The sequence below is a fragment of the Daktulosphaira vitifoliae genome, unplaced genomic scaffold (assembly GCF_025091365.1).
Source record: "Daktulosphaira vitifoliae isolate Bord-2020 unplaced genomic scaffold, ASM2509136v1 Scaffold_3, whole genome shotgun sequence".
Lineage (NCBI taxonomy): Eukaryota > Metazoa > Arthropoda > Insecta > Hemiptera > Phylloxeridae > Daktulosphaira > Daktulosphaira vitifoliae.
Genome location: NW_026099574.1, coordinates 27,142,537 through 27,160,756, shown reverse-complemented (window position 1 = coordinate 27,160,756; position 18,220 = coordinate 27,142,537). Strand labels below are relative to the sequence as shown.

Below are 18,220 nucleotides of genomic sequence, written 5' to 3'. Positions count from 1 at the left end.
TTTTTTTTTTTTTTTTGTGTCACCGCTTTCTTAGCTTTCACCTAACAGATTTCTTTCAGCGATATGTCAAAAGATCACAAATCGTATTTAGTCGAAGACATTACCCTCAAAAATTGAAAAAATTTCCCTCGTTTCCCGTAAATGAGGAAAACCTCCAAAAAAATTACAAATTTAAAAATCGCTAATTTTTTCAATTTTTTTTACTTAAAACTGCCATAGATTTTTCAAAAATGAACATATCAATATAATTTTTTTTTATATAAATGCTTGATATCTTTACTTATCATTTGGTATATTTTTTTTGTAAATCTGACACTTAACCTGCCCACAGCGGGGGATTTAAAATGACAACTTTTGAAAGTGTTCCGAAAAGTCTGACACTTTTATATATATCTTTAATTAAAACTAATGTAATGAACTTTATGATGAAAAAAAAAATTTCGGACTTTATTTTATCTTCACGGTTAAAATGGCTACCAAATGCTATTTTTGTGTGAAAATTCTCGATTTTATTTTAACTTTATTATGCTATAACTTATTGAAAATGTATGGATAAATACAATTTTTTTATGAGAAATAATATTTTTTAATAATCCCTTTTTCATTCGACATATTTTATCTTAATCAGGATATAAATAAGGAAATAGCAGATCATGTAGCTTTTGGAATAATCCACCAATTTTTTAAAATTAAACACTATCTAAAGATTTGCATCGAAGCGTTTTTTATGATAGTAATTTTAATTAATGTCAGATATTATTATACTTGATCCAACTATACCGCGACCCTCCTGTGCTGTTATTTTGACTTGATTATTTTTAGAAGAGAAGCTGCCCACCGACAACACTCTTTTTGAAGCGATATTATTTAGTAATTAGAAGCATGACAAAATTAGATCTATTTTTTCATAGATTATAGGACCATAGATTAAATACACATGCGAATTTAATCATACTTTTTATATACATGTGCATATATAATTACAGGGAATCTAGGTAGTTCATTACCATTTAATCACATAGTAATCCTGGCATAGATTAAATACGGTATTTGTAGTCGAATTATCATGTGATAAGATCCACACATGTTCTATAGTCATAGACTTATACCAAGGTTTATGGACCTTGACTTTTATTATTTTTTTAATTATACATTACCCAAAATGTGTTTATATCCTCTTTGGTATTATCTACTATGATAACGATGTTGGTATATTATATAAACCGTTGTTGACTGCTTAATCTGTGTTTAGTTTACATATTGTTGAAATCGCAGCGTGTTATGGGTTTTGTGCAGTTTTTCGAATAATTTTTAGAAATATTATTTGAAAATGTACGATCTGGGAGATGATGATTATGAAGAAGAGGAGGAGACTGAAGAAATTTCGAGTGAACTTTGGCAAGAAGCATGTTGGATAGTAATAAATTCTTATTTTGATGAAAAAGGATTAGTGCGTCAACAATTAGATTCTTTTGACGAATTTATACAAATGTCTGTACAGCGAATAGTTGAAGATTCTCCACAAATTGAATTGCAGGCGGAATCCCAACATACTCATGGTGAAATCGATACACCAACTAAGTATCAAATTAAATTTGAACAAATTTATTTGTCTAAACCCACCCATTGGGAAAAAGATGGCTCGCCATCACCAATGATGCCTAATGAAGCAAGGCTTCGTAACTTGACATATTCTGCTCCACTTTATGTAGATATTACTAAAACTGTTCTTAAAGATGGTGATGAACCAGTAGTTACCCAACATTCAAAATCGTTTATTGGTAAAATTCCTATAATGTTAAGATCTACTTATTGTTTATTGTTTGGATTAAATGATCGTGATTTAACTGAATTAAATGAGTGTCCATTAGATCCTGGTGGTTATTTTATCATTAATGGCTCTGAAAAAGTTCTTATAGCTCAAGAAAAAATGGCTACTAACACAGTTTATGTGTTTAGCATGAAAGATGGAAAATTTGCTTTTAAAGCAGAGATACGGTCATGCTTGGAACATTCATCTCGTCCTACTTCTACTCTCTGGGTTAATATGATGGCTCGTGGTGGACAAAGTATTAAAAAATCTGCTATTGGCCAACGTATAATTGCTATTCTACCTTACATTAAGCAAGAAATCCCTATCATGATTGTATTCAGAGCATTAGGCTTTGTTGCTGATAGAGATATTTTAGAACATATTATATATGACTTTGATGATCCTGAAATGATGGAAATGGTAAAACCCTCTTTAGATGAAGCTTTTGTTATTCAAGAACAAAATGTTGCTTTGAATTTTATTGGTTCTCGAGGTGCAAGACCTGGGGTTACTAAAGAAAAACGTATAAAATATGCTAGAGAAATACTTCAAAAAGAAATGTTACCTCATGTGGGTGTTTCAGATTTTTGTGAAACTAAAAAAGCATATTTCTTGGGTTACATGGTTCATCGTTTATTATTGGCATCTCTAGGTCGCCGTGAACTAGATGATCGAGATCATTATGGTAACAAGCGTTTAGATTTAGCTGGTCCATTGTTAGCATTTTTATTTAGAGGATTATTTAAAAACTTAATGAAAGAAGTACGTATGTATGCACAAAAATTTATTGATCGTGGTAAAGATTTCAATCTAGATTTGGCTATTAAAACTAAACTTATAACTGATGGTTTAAGATATTCTTTAGCTACTGGAAATTGGGGTGATCAAAAAAAAGCTCATCAAGCAAGAGCTGGTGTATCGCAAGTGTTAAATAGACTTACATTTGCTTCAACTCTTTCTCATCTTAGGCGAGTTAACTCTCCTATTGGAAGAGATGGTAAACTAGCTAAGCCTCGTCAGTTACACAACACATTATGGGGTATGTTGTGTCCAGCTGAAACACCAGAAGGAGCTGCTGTGGGTTTAGTAAAAAATTTAGCATTAATGGCATATATTTCTGTTGGCTCTCAACCTTCCCCTATTTTAGAGTTTTTAGAGGAATGGAGTATGGAAAACTTGGAAGAAATTGCTCCTTCAGCAATTGTTGATGCAACAAAAATATTTGTTAATGGCTGTTGGGTTGGTATTCACCGCGACCCAGAACAACTAATGGGTACACTTAGAAAACTTCGACGTCAAATGGATATCATTGTAAGTGAAGTTAGTATTATTCGTGATATACGTGATCGTGAAATTAGAATTTATACTGATGCTGGGCGAATCTGTAGACCATTACTAATTGTTGAAAATGGAAAGCTGCTATTGAAGAAACGTCACATTGATAGTTTGAAAGAACGAGATTATAATAATTATGGTTGGCAAGTATTGGTATCAAATGGTGTAGTTGAATATATTGATACTCTAGAAGAAGAAACTACAATGATTGCAATGTCACCAGATGATTTAAGACAAGAAAAAGAGTATGCTTATTGTACAACATACACGCATTGTGAAATTCATCCTGCTATGATATTGGGAGTATGTGCATCTATTATACCATTTCCTGATCATAATCAAAGTCCCAGAAATACTTATCAAAGTGCTATGGGTAAACAGGCTATGGGTGTATATATAACTAATTATCATGTTAGAATGGATACATTAGCTCATGTGCTTTACTATCCTCATAAACCTCTCGTAACTACTAGATCAATGGAATATCTACGTTTTAGAGAACTTCCTGCGGGTATTAACTCAATTGTAGCAATTTTATGTTACACTGGTTATAACCAAGAAGATAGTGTTATTTTAAATGCTTCTGCTGTAGAAAGAGGATTTTTTAGATCTGTCTTCTTCCGTTCATACAAAGACTCTGAATCAAAACGTATTGGTGATCAAGAGGAAGTATTTGAAAAGCCTAATCGTGCATCATGTCAAGGTATGAGAAATGCTATATATGATAAATTGGATGATGATGGTATAATATCTCCTGGTTTAAGAGTTTCCGGAGATGATGTAATTATTGGGAAAACTATGACTCTTCCAGATAATGAAGATGAACTTGAAGGTACTACAAAAAAATTTTCCAAACGGGATGCTAGTACTTTTTTAAGAAACAGCGAAACTGGTCTTATTGACCAAGTCTTATTAACTTTAAACTCTGAAGGCTACAAATTTTGCAAAATACGTGTAAGATCAGAAAGAATTCCTCAAATTGGTGATAAATTTGCTTCTAGACATGGTCAAAAAGGTACTTGTGGTATACAATATAGACAAGAAGATATGCCTTTTACATGTGAAGGCGTGTCTCCAGACATTATCATAAATCCTCATGCTATTCCATCAAGAATGACAATTGGTCATTTAATTGAATGTTTACAAGGTAAAGTTTCAGCTAACAAAGGAGAAATTGGTGATGCTACACCATTTAACGATGCAGTCAATGTACAAAAGATTTCTACTTTGCTTCAAGAGTATGGTTATCATTTAAGAGGAAATGAAGTTATGTACAATGGTTTTACTGGAAGAAAAATTAACGCACAAATATTTTTGGGACCTACTTATTATCAGCGTCTAAAACATATGGTAGATGATAAAATACATTCAAGAGCTCGAGGACCTGTTCAAATTTTAGTGAGGCAGCCTATGGAAGGAAGAGCAAGGTAATTAGTTTATATATTTTAAAAAATTATTTTGTATTTCTTAAATAAAACTATTTTATCTTTCATTATAGGGATGGTGGATTACGGTTTGGCGAGATGGAAAGAGATTGTCAAATTGCCCATGGTGCTGCTCAGTTTTTACGTGAACGTTTATTTGAAGTTTCTGATCCTTATCGTATTCACATATGTAATTTTTGTGGGTTGATTGCTATTGCCAATTTAAGAAATAACACTTTTGAATGTAAAGGTTGTAAAAATAAAACTCAAATTTCGCAAGTCAGATTACCCTATGCTGCAAAATTATTATTCCAAGAACTTATGTCTATGAATATTGCACCTAGACTTATGGTTACCAACTAATAAATAAAAATGTTGTTTTTCATTTAAAAAACTTATGAAAATATTCAAAAAGAAAAAAGTTATTCATATTATATGACATCCTTTTATTGTACATTATTATATTTTACTATTTATATTCTTGTAAATTTAAATTTTGTATATAATTATGTATAAGCCTATTATTTAAATTTTACATAGAATTTTTTTAGACTTATAAATAAAATGGAATTTTCAAGAAATTAATCACAATTTTGTTACATTATCTTATTAGTCGTTTCCCTATTAGTAAATTAACACCATTCATTTTGTAGTAATTCTATATTTGTAGTGAAATTATTTAAAACTTATCCATATTCTAAATTGACTATTTTGACTTATGATAAAAAAAATAGTCAACTTTATAAATTAATATTAAGATATTTAAATAATAGGGACATGGTGTAGCATAGTAGATTATTTGATTGTTGTCTTAGTGCTCTGATGTGTCAGCTGCACTGTTTACTGTTAGTTATCAAATGGGTGACCATACAGAAAATCAGTCACGCACACCTTGCATCCTTACTGGTTTTCTTAGCCATATTGAGGTTGTGCTAAGTTGATAACCAGTATAAAGTTCCATCAAATCAATAAGCTAGAGCCAACACCAAATAGTTGCGATAGAGACTTGATAATGGATAGATATAATAATTAAGATATTTGAATAAAAGTGTGATTATTAAACAGAATTATATTTCTATAAAATTATGGTATTTAAAATTGTTGAAATAATGATAGTCTAGAATAATATAACATATTGTTGTTTGTTTTAAACAACTAATCAGTATTGATAAGTTTTTGGTTATTGGCAGTAGACATAAAGAATTCTTTAATTTTGAAATTCTTATTTTTTAAATCCATTAAATAATTTTACAGATCATCTAGAAGACTTATTTTCATTATTAAATCAAACATTTTATTTTGAATTAATATTGAAGTAAGCTTTTTCAAGCATTTATTTTGAATTAATATTAAAATAAGCTTTTACAATAATTTATTTTTCATTTAATTTTTTGACCTTAAATTTAAATTTTAAAGTTTTCTGTTAAGTCTCCATACTCTGAGAAAAATAACAAAATACAATTTATCTCATTAAATTTGACACAAATACAAAAAATGGACACAGTGTTATTATTAACGTGTTGATTTTATATAGCAAGTTCTATGTAAAAGTATTTTATTTTAATATATATCTTGTGTTTCTTAATCTTTTTGTTTATATTTTTAAAGAACTGAGTTATTATACGACATATACTTATTTTGTTTTTTAGAGGAAATAATTGTATTTCTATTGTTTGCAATGATAATAGCATTCACATTTATGATTACAGTAATGATAAGCAAGAATTTGTAAAAAACAGTAAGTATTAAATATTTTAATTTTATTGATAATGCAAAACTTCTAAAGATGTGTATATAATACAAAATTCCAAATTTAGGAAAAAAAAAAACAATGTTTGAGTTGTATAGAAATTGTAGTATTAAGAAAATTTCTTTCTAAATGAAACTTGTTTTGTTCCTCGTTCAATTCCTAAAATAGAAACTCGTTCCAAATCATCATTCTTTTTTCTAAATAAAAACTAGTTCCCTTTTTATTTTGAAAAAATATTTAGAAATCTACTGTTATTATTATATAAATACTAAAAAATAAAAATTATATTTTAAAATTAATGTATAGGGTATATTGTAATCATTCTGCTCATAATAACAATTTGAACAAAACGTTTGGAGTTTAACTTAATTTTACTTTTTCTTAAAAATATTTTTATATAAATTCACATGTAATTTTCATAACATCTAGAAAAAAAAAAGAAAATTTAAAAAAACTGTAATTTTTTTCCATAAAAATGAATTAGTTTGTTTAATTGTTTCAATTTTTTGTTTCTTAATTTTTAGAATAAGTAGTTCCTATAGCTTCATTCCTACAAAAAGAACTTTTTTTTAGAAATCTGTTCTTTTTGGAACAAATTCCTTGCAAAATTTTAAATTATAGAAAAAACAGTTTAATAACCATTGTACTTAATTTTTTTACGTATAATATTTTTAATAATAAATATCTTTTTAGAATCATTTAAAAATACTGTGGATGCAAATTGTTTGTGTAATCATTGGTTTTGGTTCAATGAAAGTACTTTTATTTTTAGTTTATCTGAAGTTAATAATATTCATCATGTTTGTGTGGCCTCGACATCAAATGATAATTTAAAAATTATGTTAGTACATTAAAAAAATTATTTAATATTGATATTTATTTAAGATATTAATGTATTTTTAATGTTTATATTTTAGCATGGAACATAATGTTAGCAATCCAGTTATTGGTATTTCCTACCATACCTTAGGTGCACTTATACAGCTATCAGATGGAAATGTACTATTATGGAAAGAAAAAATAAATTTAGTAGATCCTTTTATTAGTTTCCCTGAAGAGTGTATGCATTTTAATGTAATGGAAGACAATATCTATGGTCTTGGTATATCTAAAAGACTTTTTGAAAATGAACGTATTATTTTAAATAATGTTGATTCGTTTTGTTTGAAGTATCCATTTGTATTGGCAGTTACTTTGAATCAAAGTCTAATTGCATATAATATTCATTCAACAAAGGTAATGCACATTAATTATATTAATTATACTAAGTTTTCAATAATTTTTTAAAACAACATTGATGACAATAACGTTTCTTATTATGTTCAGTTTGCCCAATACACATACCACCTGTGGTAATAATCAAAGTTTCTATATAATTAATGTTCTTAAAGTTCTTCGTTGTAAATGTATATAATCAAAGTCAAAATAAATGTTATTATTGATACTTTTTTTAAAATTTCATTTACAAGGTTAAATAAAAAAAAATACATTTAATTGTATATTAAATGTAAATTATTCATATAATTTTTATGACAATTAGTGGCCTCTTATTACTATGACAACTCTTTGTAAGGTATTTTAAAATTAAAAAACAGCACAGTATGGTCGCTAGTATGTGTGGACATGGCATAGTTAATACAAGTATAAATGATATGTCAGATATCATCTATATATTTATTTTAATCACTATGTAAGTGTGATTAAATCACTATTATAAGAAGTGCTTCTATACAATTCTGTAGATAGTGTTTAATTTTAAGAAATTGGTGGATTATTTCTTATAGTATAAATATTATAATAATAATAATATTAAATATTTTTTATAGTAGAATACTGTAAGATATAACTATACAAGATATTTTAATTTTAGCATCTATTTAAACACCTAGAGTTACATAGAATTGATTAGTATGGTTTTTATTAAAATTATTTAATTAAACATTAAGACCAAAAATACACACACAATGAGCATAACCTTCACATTCAATTACACTAGTTGAGCATTTTTGGTCTTGGCGATCCAGAATGCCTCCTCCACTGGGACTATTGAGCTTTAGTTTCGACATCGTATCCAAAAACCTACGTTTCATCACCTATTATAACACGTATTAGTAATTCTGCATCGTCGTTGACTTCATTAAGTGACTCCTAAGCAACTTCCATTTGCCGCTGTTTTTGATCAAACTTCAGCAATTTTGGAATAAATTTTGCTGCTACGCGTTTCATACCCAAAACATTTGAAAAAAATTTTTGGCATGAGCCAATCGATATTCTAACATCATAAACGATTACTCTGATTGTGATTTATTAATAACCATTACCATTTCTTTCACTTTTTCCACATTATCATCGGCTAATGTTATGCTGCGGCATTCGTCATCTTCAATGTCTTCAAGGCCTTCTTGAAAAAGCTTATACCACTTATTATAATCCTTTGTTTTACTCATGGCAGAATTACCAATGGGCTTTGTTAACATTTCACACTTGTTGTTACTATATTTCATTTTTTACGCAAAATATGATACAAATCCTTTGATAAATTTTTTTTAACAAACGAAAATCACCAAACTTATAAGAACAAGCACGTCTAACCTTAGTGACTGTCGCTGACAAAATAAAAAGTGAATCCAGCTGAAAATTTTTTCATACTTCAGGATTATATGTATCAACAATATTAAAAAATTATTTGATAATCAGACTTTCCAAACCCGCGGAATAAAAAAATTCTCGTTATTTTCTGAACAAACCTTGTATACTTTAAAAAAGTATTTTTATTAAAGAAAATTACAATTTTTTTTACTTTTATAGCCAATTTCTCATATTAAAACAGTCGCCAATGCTATTTTTTTTATCTTTATTTTATTTTATTTTTATTCACTACATATGAAAAGTTGGATGAAGTCAGTTTTAATGATATAAAAATCACACCATTTTTTTTTTCTATAATCAATAGAATCAAGAAAATGTTTACCCAACCTATTTTCATGACTTTAAAAAACACATATTAAATTAAAATATTAAAAACATATAAATTTAAAAAAAATTATTTTTAAAAATATATTTTAAACTTATAAAAGTTTAAATTAAAAATAAATATTTTTGAATAAAAATTTAAGGGGCATAACCCCTTTTTTAATATGCAGATTATACTAATTTATTAAAAACACTTTTAAAAAGGTTTTGTACAACAGTTTATTAATTTTTTTTTCAATTTTGACCTTTACACAAAAATTGTATTTCTTTCTTTGATATCAGTTTTCACTGAGAAAAAGTCAATTTTTTTTTTTCAAAATAAAGTATATTACATAATCTTTAATTTAAGATATATATAAAAGTGTCAGTATTTCCGAAAAATTTTCAAAAATTAAGTTGACAAATTAATTTTTTGAGTAAAAGTGTCATTTTGAATCCTCTGTGGTATAATAAAAGGTCGGTATTTTAAAAAAGTATAACAAATGATAGATAATTAATTTAGTTATCTATAAAAAAAAAAAATTATTTTCATTCATCAATTTATAAAAATATTGTATGTAAAAAAATTTTTAAAAATAATTGAAATTTACCAATTTTAAAATTATTGTTTTTTGGAGAATTTCCCCCATTTACGGGAAACGAGGGAAATTTTTTCAATTTTTGAGGGTAATGTCTTCGACTAGATACGATTTGTGATCTTTTGATGTATTGTTGAAAGAAATTGGTTCGGTGAGAGCTGAGAAAAAGTGGTGACAGACAAAAAAAAAAAAAACACATCATAGTAAAATTAATACCTTCTCAGCTTCACATAGAAGCTAAAATGTTTAAAAATAGTTGAAATTCACTAATTTAAAAATTATTGTTTTTCAGGGAATTTTCTCCATTTGTGGGGGTTATATTTGTTGAAATAAATTGGTTCAGTGAAAACTGAAAAAAAAGTGGTAACAGGCACAAAAAATTAAAAAATATTTCATAGTAAAATGAAATGTTTTTCTTTCTCAGCTTTACATAACCTAAAAAATTGAAATAATAAGTGTTTTTCAATAAAAACATGCAGTTATTTTATTTAAAAAAATATTGAGATACCAGAATAATATGCATTGTTAAAAGTTAAATTTCATTTGTTTATAAAATTCTAGAAAAAAAATTACCAATTAAATATTAGTTTTTTGAATAAAGGAATGAAACACTTGACATTTTTAGTACTGTTTATAAATTTTTTTTTTTTTTTTTTAATATTCAGGATAACAATGATAAATATCAACGGCGAGTTGAGATGGGTTCAACAATTATAACAACAACAGGGAATTCGGTTATTTTGCAACTACCAAGAGGAAACTTGGAAACAATCAGACCAAGACCATTAACAGTGTTGTCAGTTGTTCATTTAATTACTGAACAAAAATATTTGAAAGCATTTGAGTTATTACGTAAAGAACGTATAAATTTAAATGTTCTATGTGATCTAAATTCTCTTAAGTTTATTAAAGATTTAAAAATATTTTTATCTCAAATACAAGACCCTTCTTGGATCAGTTTATTCATTATGGAATTGGAAAACAAAAACTATTTGAATACGGTTTATGTATCTCAGTTTCAACAAAATAATGTAAAAGAGTTGGATGATAAAGTACAAATGATATGCTCTCAATTGATTCTTACCATGAATCAAATTGATAGAGATAAGTATGCCTTTCCATTGCTTGGATGTTACGTAAAATTGAAACAGTACAACTTTGCACTTAAACTAGCATCTTTAAAAAATGAATATTTAAAACATTTATTATTTTTAGTTGATGTTGATCAACTATATAAAGCATCACTTTCTGAGTATAATTTAGAGATAGCTATGAAAATTATAAGTAAGTGATTACTATAAATTTTTAATTATTTAAATTAAAAAAAAAAAATTATACTTTGTGTGTAGATAACTCTCAACTAGATCCAAAAGAATATGTACCATTTTTGAAAAAATTGGAAAAAATGGATTACCATTATATGTGTTTTACCATCGATGATAAATTAGGCAATAAAAATAAAGCGTTAGTCAATTTAGTGAATTGCAAGGATAAATTTGAAGAAATTTTGAAATATACTATTGATAACAATTTGTATTGTCATGCATTAACTCTGTATAGTCTTCATCAATATGAGTAAGATTTTTTAAAAATATTAGTGACAACCTTTTCAGATTTGTGCATTTATATATTATATCTTCTTAGCAACTAAAATTAATAGTATATTATTTTAATCTTTCAATAAAATATTATTCTATTTATTCTTCTTCCTAGAAACTCACTCTAATCATAATGAAAATTTGTTAAAAATTGTGTTAAAAAAAGTGAAGATAATTTAGTTCCTGTTGATAGTTTTCACCCAGCACTTTACATTAGCTCTGACATTACTATAAGACCTAGTCAGTCAGTAGCTATTAATAAAAAATTTAACTTTAAAAATGTAGATTATGTTTTATTAAATAAATTGTTAAATAATTTAAATTGGTCTTGCTTGTATGAATGCAATAATATAAAGTTCGCTGTCGATAGGTTTTATGAATTGATTTTTTCAGTTATTGAAAAATCAGTTCCAAAAACCTCACTGAGTAAATCGTCGTTTCCAAATTGGTTTTCTAAAGAATTAATATCCTTAATTTGTAAAAAAAATAAATTACACAAGAAATTTAAACAAAAAGCTTCTTTATCTATTTATGAAGAATTTTCTGTAGTTAGATTTAAGTGTAAAAAGCTTTCGAAAATTTGTTATTCTAACTATTTAAATGATATTCAAAAAAACTTAAAAACCAATCCTAAATTTTTTTGGTCCTACGTAAAAAATTGTAAAAAGGTAAATTGTCTTCCTTCTACCTTGGAGCTAGATAATTTTCATTCAGATAATATTAATAACATTGTTAATATGTTTGGCCAATTTTTTGGTTCTGTTTATTCAAATTCTAGTAATATTACAAATGGGTCTTTTAGTAACATATCTGAACGCATTGATATAAAGAATTGTTATCTCTCAATAACTGAAGTTTTTGAGGGTCTATCGAATTTGAATATGAATATGACCGTAGGTCCGGACTTTGTTCCTGAGATTTTTCTCAAAAACTGCCGTTACTCCCTTACTCATCCAATCCATTTTCTTTTATCTTTATCTTTATCATCTGGTATTTTTCCTACGACTTGGAAAACCAGTTATGTTTACCCTATTTTTAAGTCTGGGACAAGATCTAACATACGTAATTACAGACCTATAACTAAAATGAGTATTATACCGAAATTATTTGAAAAGTTGTTAGTACCAAAATTGTATTACACTTTTAGCTCAATATTGGTAAACAATCAACATGGATTTAGAACTTCTAAATCTACAGTTACTAATTTACTTGTCTACTATTCTGATTTAATGTCTATTATTTCTAAAGGTGGTCAGGTAGACGCTATCTACACTGACCTTAAAAAAGTGTTTGATAGTATTAATCATTCTATATTAATAAGTAAATTAAGTGCTATGGGAGTCGGTAACCCTATGATAGATTGGTTTTCGTCTTATCTCAGTGGCAGAAAACAAATAGTCAAAATTGGTGATGTAACGTCTTTTAATATTGATGCTACATCTGGTGTACCCCAAGGTGGGCATTTGTCACCTCTTTTGTTTATAATTTTTATAAATGATCTTAGTAATGTTTTCAATCACTGTAAATGTTTATTATTTGCGGTTGATTTAAAGTTATACTTACAAATTAACTCACCTAGTGACTTTTTTAAATTACAATCAGATCTAGATACATTTATATTATGGTGTTTTGAAAATGGTTTACAAATAAATAGTGACAAATGCTCACAAATCACATTTAGTAGAGCTAAATCTTTTTACAATTATCAATATGTAATTAATGGTTTTAACCTTTCTATAGTTAATCACATAAAAGATTTAGGCGTTTTTTTGTCTTGTGATTTATCTTTTTCGAAACATATTAGCTATATTTACAATAAAGCGTCGCGTACATTAGGATTCATAAGACGTAATTGCAATGAATTTCATGATATTGATTGTTTAAAAACTTTATACTTTTCTCTTGTAAGATCTGGCCTGGAGTACGGTTCTATTATTTGGTCCCCATTTATAGCTAACGATATTAAAAAGATTGAATCTATTCAAAAACATTTCTTAACCTCTTTATCGGGCAAATTTAATAACAATAGGATTAACCAAAAGATTTTTTTTAATAATTTGAAAATGGACTCTCTATTATGTAGAAGACAATATTTAGATGTAAAGTGGATGTATAATTTACTCAATAACAAAATCGATTGTCCCGAAATTTTAGAAAAGATACCATTCAATGTTCCTCAAGTATTTCTTCGTAATAATTCTATGTTTTATATACCTACCCACACGCAGAACTATTGTAAAAATTCGCCAGTTAATCGCATGCTAAACTTATGTAATTCATTAAAAAATTTTGATTTTAATCATGATTCGTCAACATTATTATTGTCAACATGTCGTATTACTTTCAAAGTATAATCTTTCAAATGTTCACTTCATATTTATTTACATTCATTTTGTATTTTTTTTTTAGTTTAATATTTATAACTTTAAAGTTTTAAGTTTTATAGTTTGTTATTATTTGTATTGATTTGTATTATTTCTGTACTGTCTGCCCTAATGGGCGTAATCATCATCATTTTGAATGATGAAATAAATAAATAAATAAATAAAAACCAACTTTCATATACACTATTAAGTGCTAAAATTTTATCAAGTGAACTTACATTGCATTCAATCAATTTAATACTTTCTCCTAGGAATGTCTGCCTTTTTTATGTTCACCTTTCCAATATGTTGGTTATGAAGGGGTTGAACATAATTAAGTATTGTACAAGTTTTACAATATTGTAAACGGAAGTTTTTTTTTTTTTTATAGACCTATATTTATTATAGGACATCATTAATTATTAAAGTTATTGAATTAAAATTAATAAATGTGTTCATTCTTTTTTAAAAGTTAAAATTAAGATAAACCTGTGTAAATTGTTTAACCAAACCAATTACCAATTTATATAAGCTTTATTATAATTAAAAAACAACTAATTATTTTGTTGTAATGTTTTGTATTGAACAACCAAAACAAATATTTTAAAATTTCATTATAATAGTTGCTATCAAAATAAAATAATGTGTGAAAAATTAAATAATGAAATGTAAAGTAACATAATATATTTAATAGATCAAAAGTTATTAGATTTATCATATCGTTCACTTTGTATTATGTGTATACTGGATGATTAATTATTGTTAATAAAAATCTCAATCTTTAATTTGTTTCCATTTTATTCTTAATTCTGTATTATAACGCTTCAAAATACTTTTGACATGTGTGTAAAGAAACTAAATATTTTTTAATTTTAACATTCTGTATGATTCCTTTTCTTGAAAATGAGTACAGTTCTGCTCTGCATAAGTTTAACATTATACATAGTTAAGTAGTTTTCGAAATTATCTTAAATAAAACATCTTTAGTTTCCTCCTCTGTGAGTTTCCATAATTCAACTGGTATTACATCTATTTCTGATATGTTATTAAATTCTAAGTTATAATCTGCTTTGATTATTAATTCATTTTTTAATTTAACGAGTCCAATTTTGTTTTTCTTGACATACTACACATTTTTCATTACAAAGTAATTCTTTGTGACTTCATTACTTTCTTTGTATAAATTCTTTAAATATTCCTTTCATCTTATTGTCATTTCTTTTTTGTCAATTAAATTATCTTCTCTATAAGTTTAAATATTTTATATATTATCAATTAAATTTTGTTAATTAATTAGTACACTATTTTCAATTTGCATATTTGTCTAAACATTTAAGTAAATTTCTTTTACATACTTAAATTATTTTAATATTTTTTATAACTTAATAATAGATACAAATTGATAGCTACACACTATGGTGATGACCTCTTTTCTAAAATGGATTACAAACAAGCAGCAATCATTTACTGTCGTAGTTCAGAAAAAGTAAAAGCAATTGAGTGTTTTATTAAAGCTGGATATTGGAAAGAAGCATTACAATTATGTTATGAATTTAACTGCAAGTATGTTAAGTAACACATTTTTTTCTATGTAACTTTATTTTGATTTATTCATATTAAAATTGATTTTTTAATTTTTTATCTTTTAATAAATTTATTGAAGAATTCTATTTCATTGATTTTAATTAAAAATAAATATTAAAAATGTCGGAATTAATTAAATCCACTCCTAGCAAAAGTAATATTTTTGCCAAATTTTTAAAATTATTTTTTTTCTTTGGTGCATGGGGTGCTGTATGGATAATTCAGTTGCTGTCTTAGCACTGATGTTTAGATGTGTTGTTTGCTGTTAGCTTCCGAAATGAGTGACCATGCAGAAACTCTGGGAGACTAATGATATAATGATGATGATGATTTTTTTTTTTTTTAGTAATCAATTTATTTAGATACTACTAAATCTAGTTTTTTTGGGGGGGAGGAGAGTTTGATATGGTGTTTTAAATAACAAAATGTATGAATAATATTAAATAATAAATGTAACCTTATATATATATATTTATATATATTTTTTTTAATTACAGTGACTCAGAGAAGAGTTTATTTAAAAATAATATTGTATTAATGCTATCGTCAACACAAAGATATAAAGAGGCTGCAGAGTTTGCTGAACTAGAATTACATGACTATCATTTAGCTGTAGAATATAGTATAAGAGCACAAAATTACATTCATGCATTGTATTTAGCTAGTTCAATATTTAACTCTGACTCAAAACTAGGTAGGTAAAATCCTTAATTTTAGTGATTTGAATTGTAATCTATTAGCATCTAATTTAAGTTCAATCAAATGTAAAGTTAGTTTTTAATTTTTCCACTAATTCTGATTACAGTTTTCATTAAATTTGAAGTAGTATGCAAACCAGTTACCAGAATTTATTAAAAATGGTACTTTAATTTTATTTTGATCTACTTTTAAATAAATGTTTCTAATTAATATATTGAACAAGATGACTTTTTAAATTTCATTACATTAGTCTTGAATTATAATTTTTTATAATTTTTTGATTAATCCCAGTTATTAAAATATGTAACAATTCTGACATAATTTTGAATTTGCTTTTAGTAGGAGAAGTTATACATTAGGACTAGGAACCAAATTGCTTTTGATTTCCAAAATTTTGACCATATTTAGTAAGTTAATTTGCCTATATTAATTTTTTTTTTTTTTCAAGAATTTGTTAGACTAAAAATTGTTAAAACCAAAAGTATTATGAAATTGATTTTATTACCTTAACTAAACTCAAAATTTAACTGTATAAAGTTCAATTAATGTTTCATAGGCCAACTATTAATTAATATTTTTAGGTTTTGTTATCATTTTTTCACAATGTATTAAAAAAAACATATAATATAAATTAACTAATTTATTAGATACAAGAATAATAACCAATATTTTTTTGATTCCTAGTCCTATGTTATACATAGAAATTTTTACTTGCTCTTTTCAAATTAAATAAAAACTATATTTTATAGTCATACCATTTTAACTATCATGGGAAATCTCCCCTCCAGTAACTCCAGTAACATTGAATGTGAAATAAAGAGTATATAAAACAAAAATATATCAATGTATTAATCTGTTAATGTAAGTGAGTGACAATATTGTGTCTATCATAAAAATCAAAGGATGTCCAACTCTAACTTTTCCAATCTTATGATCAAAATACTTACAGCTTATCCAAATATTCTCTAATTTGCTTAGATATACAATTGAATTAAATTAAAAACATAGGCATGTGTACAGGGGCAGCAAAGTATCGTTTGTTGGATTTATTGAATTAGTCAGTTACAACTCGGAAGGTTTTAGGGTAAAAGTAGGAATGTACCAAGATTCTGCTTTAAACCCTTACTTATTTTTTATAGTGATACATGAAATTACTAGAGAAATACAAGGAGAGGTGCCATGTACATGTTGTTTGCTGACGATATAGTGTTAACAGTAAATAAAAAAAAACCCAGCACAGGGGGGTCGCGGCACAGTGGTGACGTGGCATAGTTGGATCAAGTATAATGATATCTGACAGTGATTAAAATCACTATAAAAAAAAAACGCTTCGATGCAAATCTTTAGATAGTGTTTAATTTTAAAAAATTGGTGGATTATTCCAAAAGCTACATGATCTGCTAGTTCATTATTAATATCCTAATTAAGATAAAGTTGTCGAATAAAAAAGGGATTATTAAAAAATATTATTTCTCATAAAAAAATTGTATTGATCCATATATTTTTCAAAAAGTATTAGCATAATAAAGTTAAAAATGTAAAATATAAAATCGAGAAATTTCACACAAAAATAGCATTTGGTAGCCATTTTCACCACGAAGACAAGTCCAGAGGTCGAATTTTTTTTTTTCAAATTAAAGTATATTATATTAGCTTTAATTTAAGATGTATATAAAAATGTCAGTATTTCTGGAACACTTTCAAAAGTTAAGTTGAAAAAGTAAATTTTTTGTGAAAAAGTTGTCATTTTTAATCCCCCCCCCTGTGTCCAGGTAAAGGGTCATATTTACAAAAAAAATATACCAAATGATAGGTAAAGACATCAAGCATATATTCAAAAAAAAAATTTTATTAATTTGTTCATTTTTGAAAAAGTTACGGCAGTTTTTAGTAAAAAAAATTGAAAAATTTCGAAAACTAGCGATTTTTAAATTTGTATTTTTTTTGGAGGTTTTCCCCATTTACGGGGAACGAGGGAATTTTTTTCAATTTTTGAGGGTAATGTCTTCGACTAGATACGATTTGTGATCTTTTGACGTATCATTGAAAGAAATCGGTTCGGTGAGAGCTGAGAAAAAGTGGTAACAGACACAAAAAAAAAAA

At 26.4% G+C, this 18,220-nt stretch overlaps 2 protein-coding genes across 2 annotated transcripts in view; both read left to right on the top strand.

The window, feature by feature from the left end:
• LOC126903307 (elongator complex protein 1) overlaps positions 1-18,220 on the top strand; it is a gene marked incomplete in the record, with an annotated part of 30,642 nt that overhangs the window by 8,050 nt on the left and 4,372 nt on the right. The window contains 7 exon segments of the mRNA XM_050681439.1: positions 6,222-6,310; positions 7,016-7,163; positions 7,240-7,558; positions 10,539-11,157; positions 11,223-11,448; positions 15,227-15,397; positions 15,916-16,112. Of these exon segments, the coding sequence (XP_050537396.1) occupies positions 6,222-6,310; positions 7,016-7,163; positions 7,240-7,558; positions 10,539-11,157; positions 11,223-11,448; positions 15,227-15,397; positions 15,916-16,112 (1,769 nt within the window).
• Positions 1,235-5,157, top strand: LOC126903306 (DNA-directed RNA polymerase II subunit RPB2). The gene is made up of 2 exons (XM_050681437.1): positions 1,235-4,575; positions 4,647-5,157. The coding sequence occupies exons 1-2, from the start codon at positions 1,331-1,333 to the stop codon at positions 4,933-4,935; spliced, it is 3,534 nt and encodes a 1,177-aa protein (XP_050537394.1). The 5' UTR covers positions 1,235-1,330; the 3' UTR covers positions 4,936-5,157.